Below are 18741 nucleotides of genomic sequence, written 5' to 3'. Positions count from 1 at the left end.
TCCATGTATCTGAGGGAATTCACTCCAACATGTATTGATATAAATAAATATATATATTCTTAATATATTGACTGTATACTTCTTTTGATTTCAGAAGCTCGAGAGAACTAAAGTCCAGCTTTAAAGTTAGAAGCAAGCATATACACGGGCTCTGGTGGCCCTACAGAGCTTAGATCTCACTGCTGACCAGGTCATCAGGTAGACCTACTAATCACCCACTACATGTGGCCACCAACCAACAGTTAGAAGATAGCTTACTGATTCTGACATGTTCTAACTATAAATGCCAGCTCCCAAGACTTCATATTTAAAAATCATTAAAATTATATTGCTTTTGCTGTGTTTCTATTGGACCAGCAGCTTTGTAAATCATACGAAATTTTGCTGATATTCAAAAGAAGAAAAGATTTTCGTTTTATTTGTTTGTTTGAGACACAGTCTCACTATGTAGCCCTGTGACCTAGAGCTCAGAAATTGGCCTGCCTCTTCCTCCTGAGTGCTGGGTTTCAGGGCTGCCACACCCAGCCAAACATTCAGAATTTTTTTTAAAAATAGATTTTTATTGAGCTCTACATTTTTGTCTGCTCCCCTCCCTGCCTCTCCCCTCTCCGTCAGCCCTCCCCCAAGGTCCCCATGCTCCCAATTTACTCGGGAGATCTTATCTCTTTCTACTTCCCATGTATGTCTCTCTTAGGGTTCTCATTATTGTCTAGGTTCTCTGGGATTGTGATTGGTGAACTGGTTTTCTTTGCTTTATGTTTAAAACCACTTATGAGTGAGTACATGTGATAACTGTCTTTCCGGGTCTGGGTTACCTCACTCAAAATAATGTTTTCTAGCTCTATTCATTTGTCTGCAAAATTCAAGAAGTCGTTTTTTTTTTTTTCTCTTCAGGAAAATGTGGTACATTTATACAATGGAGTACTACACAGCAGAAAAAAATGCCATCTTGAATTTTGCAGAATTTTGAACCTATTCAATGGCAGTTTACACAGCTCAGCTTACTGAGCACCACAACCAGTAGTATCTGGATGTTAGAAGATCTTCTGTGTTTGAAAGGAGTACATACATAAAAAGACATAACACCAAGAATTACTGTGCATGTACCATTTCCCTTGGCAACAATTCTGGAAATAAAAATCAGCTTTCTCACAGACTACAGCAAGCTGTTTTGTCTCTGGTTTGGCCCTCCCCTGTCTTACAGACACTTTGACAGAAGAGCCTCTTTGTACTGGAGAACTACTAAGGGACATATAACACCAAGACAGACAAGCCAAGAGCAATCGACCAAAGGAGACCACCACTGCATCTAATGCTACCTGTGCACTCTTTTCAGCTACTCCTCCCAAAGGCGAGCCTGCTTTTCCATAACACCACTTTAACAGTGTGGACATTAGTCAAAGATATACCCATGGTAACAACCAACGTTATTTCTGAAAATGTGAGAATCCTGGAAATCAAAACAGCAGCCAGTACCTGAGGGACCTTCCCCTCAACATGAGCTTAAACAAGGTAACTACTCAGGCAACCTGAGTCAGCTGCAAAGACACAATGGTCTAAGATCTTCAGAAGAAACCAACAACTTAAATGGGTCAAATGCAGACATACAGAAGATTCTATTTAAAAACAAATCCCTCCAAGTTATAATTTGACTGTTTCACGTCAAGATGGCTCTGTAAACTCAGCTTTGTGGGCACAGAGAAGAAAGTCCACATATACATGCCACTTGGTCCCCTTCTCACTCTTTCCGTCTCAGTGTCACCCACGGTAGAAGAAGGAATGCAGGCTTTCCTGCTTTGCATAGGATTTCCATGACACGATGCCCACAAAGGAGCACCTCACTTACCAGTCACTCACAAAGTAACACATCAAACAGCATCAATGAGGAAAGTAAAAACCAAACGGTAAACATACTTTTCTAGAGTGGCAAGCAGGGGATCTGGTTCTGTACTGTTCTGAACTTGTAACATCTGGTCTCTGCTCAGGCGAACAATTTCACAAAGTGATTGTGAGGCATTTGAATGCCGCTAAAGGAAAAAGGTACAATTTTAGCTATAGAACGTGTTAGAAGTTTTAACTTTACAGTAAAAAGTGAAGGGAGAAATTTCTTGAGAGGTAACACAAGTTAAAATCATCCATAAGCTTTAATAAGCAATGTAGTCCCAAAGAAAAGGGCGAAGCATTTGACTGCCTGGCTGATGATCTTCCCTTCCACAACTGCACGGTATAGATCACCATACAGACAAATGTCTTTAACTACGTGCCTGAAAAAAGATATCCCACAAACAATACCTTTATTAGCACAGACAGATACACACACTACCTCAAATATTAAAAGCAAACAAAACAAAAAAAACCTAATATAGTTTTGTAGATCATAGAAGGTGTAATGTCCATCTACCTTTCTGGGAAGCTCTAGCCTAGCATTCATGTCCTGTGGGAACAGTAACATTCCAGAACACTACCCTCCTGAAGAGATGATACATACCGGGAATCCACACCCACAGACTAGAATCAGAACCAAACACATTTTAAAATGAGTATCAACCCCCTTCCACCCCGTATGTGTATTGTTTTTTGAGACAAGGTTTCAAGATGTAGCTTATGCTGGCCTCCAACTTATGCAACTTTCCTGCTTTAACCTTCCATCTGCTGGGATTTTAAGCAGGAGTCACTAAGCTAATCATGCTTTATCCTTCTCAAAAAAATGTGTTGTAGGCTGGAGAGATTGCTCAATAGTTAAGAACATTAACTGCTCTTCAGAGGACCCAGGTTTAATTCCCAGCACCCACATCAAGGCTCACAATTGTTGATAACTCCAAAGGGACACCCTCTTTAGGCACCAGGCATGCCTGTAGTATACATACATACATACATACATACATACATACATACATACGTACATACATGCAGGTAAAACATTCACAAAGATTAAAAATTAAAAAAAAAACATTCACAAAGATAACACAAAAAGAAATAAATCTAAAAACATTTAAAAAAAAAAAAGTGTCAGGTTAAGCATAGTGGGGCAGAACCAGAGTATAGTAACCAAGAATAGTTTCCTACAAAACTAAACACGTACTTAACAAAAGAGCAGCAATGGGGCTATCTTTCCAAAGAAATAAAACAAGCAGGCAAAACACCCATACACAGAAAATTAAATAAAAAGTTTAAAGAACTGAGCTTCTCCTTCACGGTTGCTGTTGGACTCTACAGACAAATGTAGCCCTGTAAGAACTAAATTCTGCTCAAGAAACACAGCCTATTTTGGGAAACTACCCCCTACAAAGTGGCCAACTTTGCCTATGTCAACCGGCACTGGCATGATGCTAGAACATGGGGACTGAGCTCCTGGAACTACTGAACTCCTAACCAGAGAAGAAATTAGTACCCTTCTAGACAGTCCTCCCTTAGTATCCAGTATACACAAGCCCTGGAATGTATAAATAATACCAACTCTGGTAACAACAGCAGCTACTGCAATGGAGCATATACTCCACAATTCCAAGGGGGATGGCAGAGAAGTTAAGAATGTATCTTAGATATGCCCTAGGCATAAAAAAACTTTTTTAGATTCATTTTTAATTTAAGTGCACCATGTATGTGCCCAGTGCTTATAGAAACCAGAAGAAGGAGTGGATCCCATGGAGCTGAGTTAGTTATGAGTTGGCAGGTGGATGTTGGGAACTGAAGCCAGGTCTTCTGCAAGAGCAACAAGTACTCTTAACTACTGAGCCATTGCTCCAGACCTATGAAAAAATTGTAAGCAGACTATAAAAGAGGGTAAATCCACCTCCACAGAAAATCCATTTGTGAGTAACAAATATCCTCTGGATAAAAGCCCAGCTTTCTCTGTCCTGCTTATCCATGCTGTTCATTCCCCATTCTAACCAGCAATCTAGAAACATGTGAAGAGGACCTAAAGCCTCAATCACACTCTGAACCACCCTAAAACCAACTCCTCCATAGACATGAAGTAAAGCCATACAGAGCTGTCCTGCCTGTAGATAATGGTTGACTTTGGATAATCTCACATAGCCTAGCGTGATACTTGAAGAGTGATGATTCAGACCTAAGGGACACACACCCTGACCACTCAGGACAGGGTTCAATGTGTAATAGCTAACTCAAGTTTCAGAATCACTGCCATATTTGTGTCTAATCTCCAGCACCAGGGGAGAAAGTGAAGAGATGGAGGCAGGACACACGGTATATCTGTCTCTAGCCTCTATACTCAAGTTGAACCTATTTGAGGCTTCAAGGTCAGGACTAGGACTACAAAGTCACTGCTAGGCTCAGTGGTGACCCAGACCTTGTTGTGATGCTTGCAAAGCTTTAGCCAGAGCTTTCAAGATGCAGATGTGGCCCCATCACCTAAGATAAAAAGTAGGTATAAAACAAAAATAAGTGTGGATGGAGATTTATCACAAAGCAGGCTTAGTATGACCATAACTCTTAGAAGGAGATAGTGCTCTCCTGCTGCTCACAATGCAGGAACACCATCACCTCTCATTCCCATTCACAGACACACATGTATGTTCTGTGGCCAATCAACAGTTTTTAAATGAAAAAATAAAGTCATAAGAGAACTTACATCTTCTTCTTGCGATGGATGAACTATTTCCACAAGCCTCTGGATAATTCTCTCCTCATTTAGCCACTGAAAAACACATGGTAGAAGTGATCATAGCAACGAGTAGCTCCTGCTCAAGCCCTAGTGAAGATAAACATACTGGAAATAGCCATCACACTTCAAGTAGAATTTGCAAGTTTCTCTGGACTTTGAACACTACAGAAAATTAAAAAGTCTCTCAAGGAAAATGTAGTGAATGTATCATTTTAAGAGTGACCACAAGCACAATCCCAAGTTTCAACAGTCATACACTTAGACTCTATACTTAATAGTGGTGCTGACTGGATATTCAGTATGTACAGCATTTACTTTGGCTACGAAGAGCCTTGGGCAGATGGGCTACATACTATCTCAAAGAGAGTGTCAGCTATGAACGTCAGATGAATGAAAAATAACACTTAGTATCAAGCCTCTGGGTTAAGAGAATTGTTGCCGAGTATTTGTTTACATGATAAAGATATGTCTCTGCCTTAGGAGCTTTCTGGCTGGTTTACTAGTTAAAATGGCCAATAGCTAGGCAGGAGAGAATAGGTGGGATTTCCAGGCAAAGAGAGAGAAACTGGGAGGAGGAATCTAGGCGTGCCATTTCACAAGCAGACTAGGAGCAAATTGGATGTACCGTACTAAGAAGAGGTTACTGAGTCACATGGCAGAACGTAGACTAAAAAAAATATAGGTTAATTAAACTATAAGAGTTAATTAAAAACAAGCCTAAGCTAAGGATAAGCTTCCCATAATTAATAAGTCTCTGGGTCATTATTTGTAGACTGGCAGTCCAAAGATAATCCAAAAAGAAAGCTTACTACAAAGAACCCAGGATGAAGGGGGGCTTTCTGATACCCAAAGCAAACCCACTATAGAAATACTAGGGCCAGGGCTGGAGAGATGGCTCAGAGGTTAAGAGCATTTGCCTGCTCTTCCAAAGGTCCTGAGTTCAATTCCCAGCAACCACATGGTGACTCACAACCATCTGTAATGGGGTCTGGTGCCCACTTCTGGCCTGCAGGCTACACACAGAATATTGTATACATAATAAAAAAAAATTAAAAATAATAAAATAAATATTTAAAAAAAAAAAAAGAAATACTAGGGCCAGGTTGGGGCATCCTAGAAGTAGAGAGATGATCATCTGCCTGTCTCACAGGTAGAACTGCTGGAACCATAACAATCTCTTTGTAACCTCTACATGGGATGCAGTGAACGGAGATACAGAGGGATCAGAGTGATTCATAACTAACTAACTAAATGAATGAATGAATGAATGAATGGATTATAAATAAATGAATAAGAGGATAGAAAAGAAAATAAAGGATAAACTGGCAGGCTTAAAATTAGTGCTCTAAGGGAGTGAAGCACCACAAAATATAAGGCGGTTGAAAAGTCACTTGACTTACAAAAGTTGAAGACAACAGAAAATGAAGTTGAGGCCAAGAAACCAAATATGATTTGCTAAAAGTACAGAGATAAAATCCTGCTGCTGTCTCTAGCTCCTTATAGGGAACATATCCAAGGGCAATGCAAACAAGTACTAATGGGAAGGGTTATGGATGAAGCCACCCAATTGCTATGTTTTATTATAGTTAGTTGTTGTGTGTGTATGTGTGTGATATAGCACATGTGTGGAGGTCAGAGGACATTCTGTGGGAATGCGTTCTCTTCCTCAATCATGTGGATTTTGGGGATAGAACTCAAATTGTCGGGTTTAGCAGCTTTACCCACTGAGCCATTTTGATAGCCTTTAAGATCTAGGCATGAGATAAAAAAAACTTCCCACAGTATTACCTGAGGCCACACTCTGACAGCAATACCCTGAAATATATGCTCCTGATCACAGGTATGTGTATGTAAGTTCAGTCTTCACCACCTATCTTCTGCAGAGCTATTTATAAGTATCTACATTCCAAGCCCACTTCTGGATCTTCAGGATTTTAAGGAATTTCCCCATAACCTGTTCTCCTCTTACTGACCACATGCTCTCCCCAAAAGCTTAACTTTTTGGAAACAGACCCTAAAAAATTCAACTTAGAAGTAGCCAGAGGAATAGAGCCACTAGAGCAAATCACACTTTATAAACCTCCTCCTGAACTAATTCATATAAAAGTGACCATTATCCTCCTTGTTCTAACAGTCTTTCCCAGAATTTTGAACCCCTTTTGAAAAAAGATTCTACAGAAACACACAAAAGTAGCAAGGTGCCTCCATTTGAAGCCTTGACCTCCAAGTTTCAGAGAACCTGCTTGCAGAACTTAGCTGGGTGACCTGGGTCACCTTGCAGATATAACCCTGATCTACCAAATAAAGCAAGCATACCTGGACATCTTGGCAGTGTGTGCCCTGTAGTAGACAACCCCAGGTAGACCTTCCTTTCACAGACCCTCAAGTCTTTTTGGTTCCTTAGGTCTTTAAAACTAGAATTTCCAAAGAAATTCATTTTCAATGGGGTACAGTTTTTATTTCTTTTGGCCCAGGCTGGCTAGAACTTAAAATCCTCCTGCTTCATAATACAGAGTGTTGACATTATAGACGTGCAACTACATCAGACTGGGATCCAGAGAGAACAGTGCTAGAAGGCAAGGAAAACTGGGGAGAGGAACACAACTGAGGGACCAGGGGAAGCCTTATTTCAGATTATTCAAACCTCCCTCAAGTCCAGTTTCACCTACGACATCTATCTACTCAAGATACACAAATCCTAAAATCACCACCTTTCTGAACTTAAAAGTGGGCCCTTTCCACGTACCACCATTTCCTTGTTTGACCCTCATGTAGGAGGCAGGTTTGTCACACTCTTAGAAAGCCTTGTCCTGCTTACATCCAGACCCAGCTTTATGATAAATCCTCAATACACTCATCATCCACATAACCAACCGGCAAAGGGCAAATAACACTGCATCTGATAGACCCAGGGGCCTATGCATCCCGAGGCCTGGTCTAGTAAAATCTGAATCTCAGCTTGTTGAGGTTGCACATACCTTTAATTCTAGTACTTGGGAAGCAGAGATTGGCTAATCTCTGTGAGTTTGAAACTAGCCTGGTCTACATAATGAATTCCAGGACAGCCAGGGTAACATATACTAGTCTCAAATCAATAAAATAAAAATCGGTATCTTTTCTGTGTTGGGACAACTCCCTCCCTGCCTCATCCCCAGGTCTTCTCATCCTGTAGGATTTTCTTAGCAAACAGGATCCCAGAGGCCCAAATAACAGCATTCCCAAGCCCAACCCCCAGCAGTTCAGATCTCTACTCACATTCAGAACATCTTGCCTGGGCTGTGGAGGCTCAATACATGTCAAGAGCCTGAGCAACAAATCCATGATAGCAGAAGTTCCTATGTGCTTTATAATGAGGTCCACAAAATCACGCTTCTTTTTCAAGAAATCCACAATCTAGAGGAAAACAAATTAATCTGAAAGATGCATAACTTGAGACATACAATCTAGAGTGACCAACATCCCCCAAATCCTACCAGTTAGCTTAAGGACAGGGAGGCATTGAGTTAGCAAGCAGATGTCAAACGGGGAGCCTGGCTAATAATAACAATATTCAAAGCCCTTAAATAAAGTCATCTTCCAAATCAGTATGCATCCCCACTACAAATAAAGCTAACAGAACCTTTGCCTTCTCTTTATTTTCCTTGTTCACTATCCAAGAAGGAGGCATTTTAAAAACTCACAACCTTACAGTCAAAAAAAAAAAAAAATACTATGTGGGGCTAGATGGCTCAGCAGTAAAGAGCACTGGCTTCACTTTCAGAAGTCACAATAACCTGTGACTCTAGTTCCAGAAGATCCAATACCCTTTTTTGGCCTCTATGGGCACCAGGCATAAACACGTACACATACATGTAGACAAAACAAACATACACATAAAATAAAACTTAAAATATATATACTACTTTATAATTTACATACATAAAGCAATCCCATTAAACTTAAATTTAAAATGTAGAATATTCAAAAGATTTCTGTTTCTAAGTAGCTAGCTCGCCTGGTCCACAGGTGATTTAGGCTGCACTGACACATGTATGACTAACAACAGGAGACTAGGGAGAAGGGGCTGTGCTGAAGGGAGATGAATTAGGGATAAAAAACATGATTCTATCCGCAGTTTCCACAGTAGCCATTAGAACCCTACCACATGTGCTAAGGGCACTTCACAGACTGGCAGTTTTTGTCACAAAATTTCACCAAATCCTGGAAGGTGGAACTCATTGTTCTAGATGAAAAATCCTAGGCTCAGACCTGCTACATTATCTCCGAGAACTAAAAGGTGTCTGCCCTGGAATTTAAACTCAGATCTGCATGCTGCAAGAGTCCCAGGCCTTCCACAAACATGCACAAAGAAGCTTATCTGCCAGAACAGGTAGGACTACAACCCCAAGTAATTTCTTTTTTTTTTTTAATATTTATTTATTTATTATGTGTACAATATTCTTTCTGCGTGTATGCCTGAAGGCCAGAAGAGGGCACCAGACCCCATTACAGATGGTTGTGAGCCACCATGTGGTTGCCGGGAATTGAACTCAGGACCTTTGGAAGAGCAGGCAATGCTCTTAACCACTGAGCCATCTCTCCAGCCCCCCAAGTAATTTCAAAATGAGTCATTGCACTGTTTGTCTAGACAATGATGCCAAATACTCATCTCTTCAAGGACTGGCCACTCACAGCTGAGTCTTATAAAAGTCTTTGAAAGGAAAGGTGAGAAAAACAGAAGTTACCAAACTACACAATTCCATGCATGGCAGAAACAGTGGTCCTGGAGCCTACATGTATAAACCTTAGCTGATGCTATGAATAGTATAGCAAGGACCACATGGCCTGTACTTTAGACACTGGTGTTGAAGGCTAAACTATTCAACACGGCCAACAATTGGACACTCTGCTCTAAAAGCTAAAATAGTCTCTTTCTGGGTAAGCCACATGAATCTGGACTTTTGCTACCCTTGCAGTGCCTAAGTCTCAATACTATCAAGCAACAGGAAACACAATTCTCAAATGTGACCTTTTTGGCAACTACACAAGCAATGCTGTTATCATCCAAGGAATCCTAGCTGGAAAAACAAGAAGCAACCAGATGAAGGGACTCTTCGCCTGGGGATTCTACTGGCATACACCATCACTGCCAGACAAATAACAGAACTAAGTCCCAGTGTCAATACACAAAGCCTCAGAAAGCCTTCCACATATTTTAATGTTTTACCTTATAAACACCAAAAATCATACATAACTCACCAACCTGGGTCCCAATAGCAGATACGAGGAGAAAAACATAACAAAGCATGTCTTAATAATGGAGGTAGCCATCTCTGACCTAACTATGCCAGGATGATGTGATGACTTGCAATGCATGTGGAAAGGGCAGAATGGAAGACAATCTGTACTACTTAGACTATGACTTGGGGGTTGTTACTCAAGGTAAAAGATCTTTCTCATACACACTTGGGAAAGTGGCCCTAATCAAATAAGAACCTTACTTGAACACAAATTCTACCACCCTTCTAAAATAAAATATGAACCTAGCCTCAGCAGAGGACAGAAAACAGCAGGCCCAAAATAGTTTCAGTCCTTTCACATACGCTGATAGCAAGACCAAGTAACTGGAAACTGTTGTCTACCACGAAGAACACCAACTTTGACTGAATTGACCATGTTCATCTCTGCCTGTTGCAACTGATAATCTGTCAGCTTGCACTAAGCATCTGCTGTTTTAGCTGTTTCGTGAAAGTGAGCTCTTGGGCCTTTACAGAAACTTCCACTATGGCAATGTTCTCCAATTTCGGCAAACATCAGTGTGAACTGGAAGATGTGCCAAAAGTCCTCACTGTCAGATTCCATCTAATTCTATAGGTTAGGGGTAGGAATCAAGAATATACACTGCTTAAAAAAAAAAAAAGTTCTCAGGTGATGCTGTCATCACTGGCCCAAAAGCCAGACTTGGCTAACCACTCCTTTGGGAAATGACATTTCCACACATACAACATGTAAACTGGAAAAAAAAAAAAAAAAAAAAAACCAGAAGGGTCAAGGTGTACAAACAGGGAGGTGTGAACCCTGACCCAGTGCTACAGACTAGGCATCCAGATATCTAAGTGAAATGAATGACTACCGTGTGCAAAGCACTGGTCAGATTTTCAGGAAACAACAAAGCAAAGAAACTGCTGAACCAAGGGGGGCATTAGCTATGTACTCAGATTCAATCTGCTGCCCTCACAATGATATTTCTGATTATTTGTCCAGGAAAGAAATCAAAGCATGATTACAGCTGAGGCCCTTCAATGCATATGACAGAGGAAAAATACTACTTAATGTGTAAACCAGGGCTGCTTAAACTGCTAAAGACCTAAAAGGCATTCTCTTATTGAAACTGGACCTCAGGCAAATGCAGAAACTACAGCAAATCCCTCACGTCAGGGATGCACAGCCCAGATACTTACCTTTGGAAAACAGTAATTACCTGTTCTGGTTTTCTGCTGATAAGAATACTTAGCACCTTGCTGAAGAAACTGGCAAGTAGTGGGTTCAGGGGGGACTCATTTAGGAGGAAGCTATACAATTTCAATAGCAAGGACTCATCTTCCCCCAGTCTATCATTCATCTGGGAAACATCAGAAGTGAGCAACTCACACGATATATTTGGATACCTAGAAGAATAGAACATTGTGTTATCATCTAATGGTAACAGTTCATCACATCAAGCACAGCACATATCAGGAAGGTCCCCTAAAATTCTGTCAAAACATCAAAATCATCTACTAGGAATTAAAAGCACCTTCAAACCATTCCATTCAACCTCTTAAGTTAAAATGAATTTTCTAATTTGCCTTTAACCAAGTTTTAGTAAGATATGTTTTTGTTGCATCACAACTTTGGTGCATGCACAGGACTTAAGAACCAAGATGTCACACTGTAACATCAGAAATATCTCACTGAAGGTACAGTGTCTTGACAGCCATCATATCCCATGTGGACAGAGAAGTAGAAGCTCTGAGAGACAAGTTAGGGTCTGCCAGTTTCCAGGAAACTGTATTACACACAGATGTGATGATGACTGGAGGTACCTGAACAGGTCACTGGTCTGCTCAGCTCAGGTGGGTTACAAGAGTATGATAAAGTTCTGAAAAGTTATCAAATTTTCAGTCTCCATCCCATCTAAGGAAAACACCTATCATGGTTTACTGACTAGACAAACAGGACACCAGCCTGCGGTACTGGGGGATGAGAAAAGAGCGTTATACAAACCTACACTTTCTACAAGAGCCTTCCAGGACCTTATGAAGCTAGGGACAGGCAAGAAACCAGTCCACTGTCATTCTTCACTATGATCTCACTTGGTAGGCCACAGGCCCACAGGAAGCAGCTGGCCTTTGCTCTGCATTTATTTCCTTATGATTTTAGAAAAACTTGCAACCTCAATCATGTTTATCTCCAACAGTCAGACCAATTACTCTGAAAACCAAGCAGTAGACCCATGTTCCCCATGCTCGAATGACCTTTTCCAATGGTCACAGGAGACTCATCAGACAACACTATATGTGATCATAGTTCCCTTCTCTGCTCTAATACATTAACACATTCTTCCATCAACCAGCCAGGAGCAACAGCCCAAGCTAGTCATAGGAATGGCAAGCTCAAAGGCTGACCAAATCAAGGAGACAAACTAGCAGAGTGACTATATGAGAGCTGACAGAGGGAAAGACTGTGGTCTGGAGAGTGTGACACATGTAGAGGTATCCAAGGAAAGCAAGGGACCATTGCACCTGAAAGGATCTGGGATGAAACGAGATAAACAGCATGAGTCCCCAAAGGAAGTGATGCGGGAGGAAGACAGAAAAGCAAGCAGAGTTGCAGGTGTGAAGGCATGCAGACTGTAGTTCCCAACAATGTCTTCTAGGAGGTTCTGCTCCATTAGTCTCCCCAACACTGTAACACAGGCATTCATCAATGCCACAGCAGACTTCTCTACTGTAACCACCACATAGTAACAGGAACACACAGCGGCTGTATCTGCAGCTATGGGATTCATACTAGGTTCACTTCCTACCTCATCCACTTTCCAAGGTGTACTGGCCCTTTCCCTTAGTTTGTAGGCTTTGAAACATAATGAGGAAGGGCTGGCATTGCAAAGGTGGCTAATGAGTGATAGTAACTTGAGTTACTCTCTATTTTCTAGGACAATGGTTCTCAACCTTCCTAAAACTGCGACCCTTTAATACAGTTCCTCATGCTGTGGTGGTGAGCCCCCAACCATAACATTATTTTTGTTGCTACTTCATAACTGTAATTTTGCTACTATTATGAATCATAATGTAAATGTCTGTGTTTTCTAATGGTCTTAAACCCCCATGAAAGCACTGTTTAACCTCCAAAGGGGTCAGGATCCACAGGATGAGGACCACTGTACTAGGATAAACTGCAGAAATTTTGCTGACATGGCTTCCTCTTACTGCACCATTCCTGATAGTGTACACATAAACCACCACTTCTTCTATTTAGGAAAACAAATAAAGCACTCCTTTAGCTACCATGTGCTCTCATTGCTAGAATAACTTCAAGGAGATGTCTTGCTTTGTCTTCCGATCTTTTTCAGAGCCATTTCAGCCAGGCTCTCAGGACCTGAATCAAAGGGTTAATATGGCCACACTGTAAATCCCTTAGCAGCAGCCTCTGATCCTGGGTTCCTCTTTTGTCCTTGAAGCCTGTCTTTAGCAGCTTTTTGGGTGGTGACCTCTACCTGTTTTCTTCTTGTCCTGGCCACTCCTCAATTCCTTAACAGCCTCCTCCATCAGTTTCTGAGCCTGTCTCCCATCAGCTCCATGGGCAACCTCTGTCAGCTTCATGCCATCATATGGTACCCATCCACCTGCTGTGAGTCCCTGTCTCTACTCCATACCAACCAGGCATCTCAAACTTCACAGCTATTCCACTCTAATCTACCTGGAGTAAAACACTCAATATCCCTTCCTTCCTAATCCTTCCTTCTTCTGACCTCACACCAAGGAAGCTTCTTCAGTTCTAACTTCATTTTATGTCTAGATGCTAAAACCTTCTCCCCCAAAAAGATACTGACATCTTTCTCTGCGGATTGCTACCCGCTTCTTAACTGACCTTCCCTTTCTACTCTGGTCTCCCAGTGCCTAGAGCCCCAAAGTGGGGCAGTACTAGCAGACAAGGACAACTGTCAGGCAATATCCATCACTCACTGCTCAAAACCTTGGGTGGCTTGTTTTGGAGGGTGCTCTGATTTCACCCCAGACCTTCTTTCTTCCTCCTCACCTCCATTCATGAGGCTGCCTTGTTCTTAGGATATAACAAACACTCATGCACATTAGGGCTTCCACACTTTTGGTCTGGCTGTTCCTTGTCAAGCACTTGCAAAGACAACGTCTTCAGTTCCTACATGGCTCAAAATGAAGCTTCCTTCCTCTAGAATCCTTCCACCAACCAACTTCAGGTGTTCTGTCCTAGCCTGCTTTCTTCTCCAGAGGGCTTCTCTGACAAACTATGGTTTTACTTCTTACTCTGGATTGCCCTGATCACAACAATCAATCTTAATCCTCAAAATGCTTCAGATTCTTTCCAAAAGGTTCTCTATGCTAATACAGGTGTTCAGGTCACCCAAAGTATATTTCACACCAATGTTGGCTTGAGCTGGGCCAGAGGCATAGTAGACAGAGTTCTGCTCCACCCAACTCAACCCCTGATCCTCCAAATGACACCATCTAGCACATCTAGGAGACCGTGTGAGAGAGGTCGCTTGCTCTAACAGTTTTAAAGGTAACACAGCAGCACAAAGAAGCAGCATCACTGCCAAGCTTTCAGATCCAAGCAGCAAAGGCAGCATGGAGCCTTTCTTCTCAGTAAGTAAGCAATTCATAAAGGGTATGGCATTAGAACAACTTAACCCAGAAAAAATATGAGGGTCAACCTAAAAAAGGAAACTACTTGTCTACTCACAGCTTCCATAAAGAGAGGGCCATACCACTCCAAGATTGCTTGATTGAAGGCCCATTATCCTGGACATATTACCACACCATTTCCACCTTTGATCTGGATGAGACCCATCTAACGTACATGCCAGCTTACTGTGACAGGAATTCCAAAGCAGCAAGGTGTGTAGGGCAATAAAAACACACTAGTATTTTTATGCTATACATATTTTCCTTTATAAGAGACTGGTCTTCACTGAATGCTGTGGTCTCTATTGATGGCTGAGTGTCAATCTTAAAGGCTGGCAGAGAAAAGAGCCTCCTTGAGAACCTAAATCACCAATAACTTTAAAGGTATCAAGTATTTTTTTTTTTTCTGACAGAATGATATCTGAAGAAAGTTATTCTGAGGCAGGAAAGCCAGTGTCTAAAATCCTGTTCCTTCCATATGATGTCTTTAATGAATCACAATAGATGTTTATTTTTGAAGGGATTCTTAATTTCACTGTGGGAGATGCTGGCTCTTCAATGTTGGATATGAAAAAATAACTGCAAGCTCAATATTAACATGCCCATTAAGTGCTTGGTGTTCCCAGAAGTGTAAAAAGAAGCATTACAAGTGGCAGTATTAAAGGATTCTCATTTACTGTATCATGCTGTTTGTAAACAGATTCAATTAACCAGCCACGAATAGATAAATCCACTCTATTTATTATGAGATTCCCTGCTTGAATATAGCTTCACTGCTGTTTGCCAAAACCCACTCCTAATGCTCAAGCAATGGAAGGCTGGCCTTACTATATGAGCAATACTCTTCAAACTCAAGCTCTGACTAGGCCTCTAGGCAATCCTGGCTTGTTATCTACAAAGTGAAGATACTTACTTGAATGTCTTACTAGTATAAGAAGTTTTCTTGTCATTTAAAAAGCATGGCGTACTTCTGGCTGAGATTAACATTGAAATGCCTGTGATTCACTGAAGCTAGCCCCAGAATGGACTGTGTACCCCCATTAAGCCTGTAGGTCTTGACCATCTTAACCTCTCAATGGCTATAGTGGCTCTAGGGAATTCATAGACAACAAGAATAATCATTTTCTACTCCAGCCTAAGGCAAAGATGCCATTTTCTTACTTGTATCTGATCTTCTCATCCATGTCTTGAGGTGGCTCTTCTATAATGAATGAGACTAAGTCTTCGAGACATTCTGCTTTTAACAGAAACTCTATGAGCTTGCGGTTCTGTGCTTTACACTCCTGTAAGACGTCCTCCTCATCCATTAGCTCCTTCAATGTTACATCTTCTCTCTCTAGAAGTGTGTCTATATGGGATGATGAGTGAAGATCAAATTTCCAAAACATGCTGGTCTAAACAAAACAGAGAGCATTTAATAAAATTTCAGCTTTACTTACTGATTTCCCAGAAACCAAATTTCAGTTCAGTTTGGTCTACAAAGTCAATTTGGCATTAACACAAAATTAAAGCAGTTTCATACTGAACCTACAAAACTATTTCCTTTTTTTTGTTTTGTTTTTTTGTTTGTCGAGACAGGGTATCTTTGTGTATCCTCCCTTGGCTGTCCTGGAACTCACTCTTGTAAGAACAGCCTGTCCACAAATTCACAGAGGTCCGCCTCCCAACTGCTGGGATTAAAGGCATACACCAGCACTGACCAGCACAAAATGATTTCTTAATGAGTAACACTGACAGAATCATTTTAGCTCCTTTTCAAAAAAAAAAAAAAATTAAGGAATTTATTTATTAGCTTTCTTTTTAAACTTTCTACAAATGTTTTATTTAATTTACTTATTTTATATGTGCATGACCTGCAATGGAGTGGCCATGGAAGCCAGAAGAGGGTGTTAGATCCTTTAAAACTGGAGGTATTTGTGAGCCACCAAATAGGTGCTGGGACTCAAAATTAGGTGCCAAGTGTTCTTAACCTGTGAGCTCTGTCTCCATCCCAGAAAATAATAATAATAATTTTTTTTTGTTTTGTTTTTTCGAGACAGGGTTTTACTATAGCTTTGGAGCCTGTCCTGGAACTAGCTCTTGTAGCCCAGGCTGGCCTTGCACTCACAGATTCGCCTGCCTCTGCCAGGAGTGCTGGGATTAAAGGCGTGTGCCACCACAGCCCAGCTACAATAGTGTTTCTGCCTACATGTATGAGGGTGTTGGATCCCCTAGAGCAGGAGTAACAGACAGTTGTAAGCTGCCATGTGAGTGCTGGGAATTGAACCTGGGTCCTCTGGAAGAGCAGCCAGTGCTCTTAACTGCTGAGCCATCTCTCCGGCCCCATCCAGAAAATATTTTTAGCTGGTTAAAGTGTTGAAAATGCTGAATGAAAAAGCTTGATTTTAATTTTTTTTTTCCTTCAAGACAGGGTTTCTCTGTGTAACAGCCCTGGCTGTCCTGGAACTCACTCTGTAGACAAGGCTGGCCTTGAATTCACAAAGATTCGCCTGCCTCTGCCTCCCAAGTGTTGGGGTTAAAGGCATGCGCCACCATCACCTGGCTTAAAATGATTTTTAACCTACAAAAGCAAATCATCCAAGCTCAGCTGGCATATACCCATAATTCTAGTGAGGCAGGAAGATAAGTTCTAGGCTAGTCTGGGCCACACAACAAGAAGCTGTCAAAAAAAAAAAAAAAAAAAAAAAACAACAACTACAACACAAAAAGAAGTAGTTCATTCATACTTTAAGAATTTTAAGAATTCAATATTTGGGTATGGCAGCCTGCACTTTTGATTCCATCACTTGGGAGGTGGAGGCTCTGTGTGTTTAAGACTAGCCTGGTCTACACAGCTATCACAAGGATTACATAGAGAGGCCCTGTCTAAAAAAACAAAACAAGCCTGGTCTACAGAGCAAGTTCTAGAACAGCCAGGTCTACACAGAAAAACCGTGTCTCGAAAAAACAAACAAACAAAAACAATACCAAGGGAGGGCAAGTTGGCCCAGCAGGTAAAGGTGCTTGCTGACAAACCTAAAGACCTGAGTCTGATCCCCAAACCCCACAGGGTGAAAAGACAACTTTTCTAAGCTGTCTTCTGATCTCCATAAGCATGCTGCCCATTAATTTTAAAACTTTTAAGCAAAAAAAAAAAAAAAAAATTCATGCTCAATATTTTAGCGCTTGGTAAGTTGAGAATTAGTGAATGCTTATGTCCAGTCTGGGCTAGCACAGCAAAACTGTCTCAAAACACAACAACAAAAAACTGAAAATGGCAGAAAGCAACTCTTTTGAGGAATGAAGAATACATTCTTCACAGAACTGCCATCTTCAGCAACAAATAACAATTAATGAGGACTACTCAGAATAAAGTAGTTGGTGAGTTCATTAATAGCTAAAAGCCTGAGGTCATCAAATTCAAGAATGAGCTAAACATTAGAACTTAATTATTAAATTTAAATATTAAATTAATTATTAAAGAATTTGACAAACTTACTATCCTAAGTCACTACGAGAAACAACTGACAGTCAACCTCCCACAGCATTTCATGGATAGTCTTTCCTCAACTTGGTCTCCAGGCCCACCACCACGAAATGATTGTTCTTCAAGTCACAGTAACAAACTACAGTCACTCAGCACAAGCTTCAGTAGCAGCAGAGCCTCAAAAGCCAGAGACTTCTTTGAGAGTGGCAAGGCACAAAGTCGCATGTTCCCAAAACAAAAGCTCTCCATAGCTACAGCTACAGCTTCGACACCCAGAAGTCAACTGCATCCACTTAAAACTACCACCAGAAAAGCTCATTAATACCTACATGTTCTTACAAGCAAAAGGAAAAGAAGGTCCTATCTATGGAAGGAGGATCTCTCTTTTTTTTTTAACTATGTATCTTACTAAATTCATCCATACCCGAAGCTCTCCTGAACATTTACCTCAAAATCATTTCTTTAAAAGTAGAAAAAAATAGTCAGTCGTTGATCACACACCTTTAATCCCAGGACTCGGGAGGCAGAGGCAGGCAGATCTCTGAGTTTGAGGTCAGCCTGGTCTACAGAAGTGGAGTTCAAAGGCAGCCAGAGAAGCCTTGTCTAGAAAAAACAAAATCAAATAATGAAATAAAAATACAAACAGAGAAATTATAGGGGCAAACTTTATTCACACTCTCAATCACAGTGACTGACCCCAAGAATGAGAAGCTAAAAAGTAAGCTGTGCACAGTAGGTTGTTCAGA

General features: G+C 41.0%; 1 protein-coding gene across 13 annotated transcripts in view; it reads right to left on the bottom strand.

Moving 5' to 3' along the window:
* Positions 1-18741, bottom strand: part of Ppp6r3 (protein phosphatase 6 regulatory subunit 3) — a 135084-nt gene that overhangs the window by 64139 nt on the left and 52204 nt on the right. For all 13 annotated transcript variants that reach the window (XM_057779824.1, XM_057779826.1, XM_057779828.1 and 10 more), the window contains exons 3-7: positions 15691-15923; positions 11088-11274; positions 7883-8020; positions 4595-4660; positions 1915-2027 (exon numbers count right to left, since the gene is read on the bottom strand). In XM_057779824.1, coding sequence (XP_057635807.1) covers positions 1915-2027; positions 4595-4660; positions 7883-8020; positions 11088-11274; positions 15691-15917 — 731 coding nt within the window. In that variant the 5' untranslated portion in view covers positions 15918-15923. The remainder of the gene's footprint in view (positions 1-1914; positions 2028-4594; positions 4661-7882; positions 8021-11087; positions 11275-15690; positions 15924-18741) is intronic.

The sequence above is a fragment of the Chionomys nivalis genome, chromosome 8 (genome assembly GCF_950005125.1).
Source record: "Chionomys nivalis chromosome 8, mChiNiv1.1, whole genome shotgun sequence".
Lineage (NCBI taxonomy): Eukaryota > Metazoa > Chordata > Mammalia > Rodentia > Cricetidae > Chionomys > Chionomys nivalis.
Note: the sequence above shows the minus strand (reverse complement) of the source record. Positions and strands in the feature narration are given on the sequence as shown.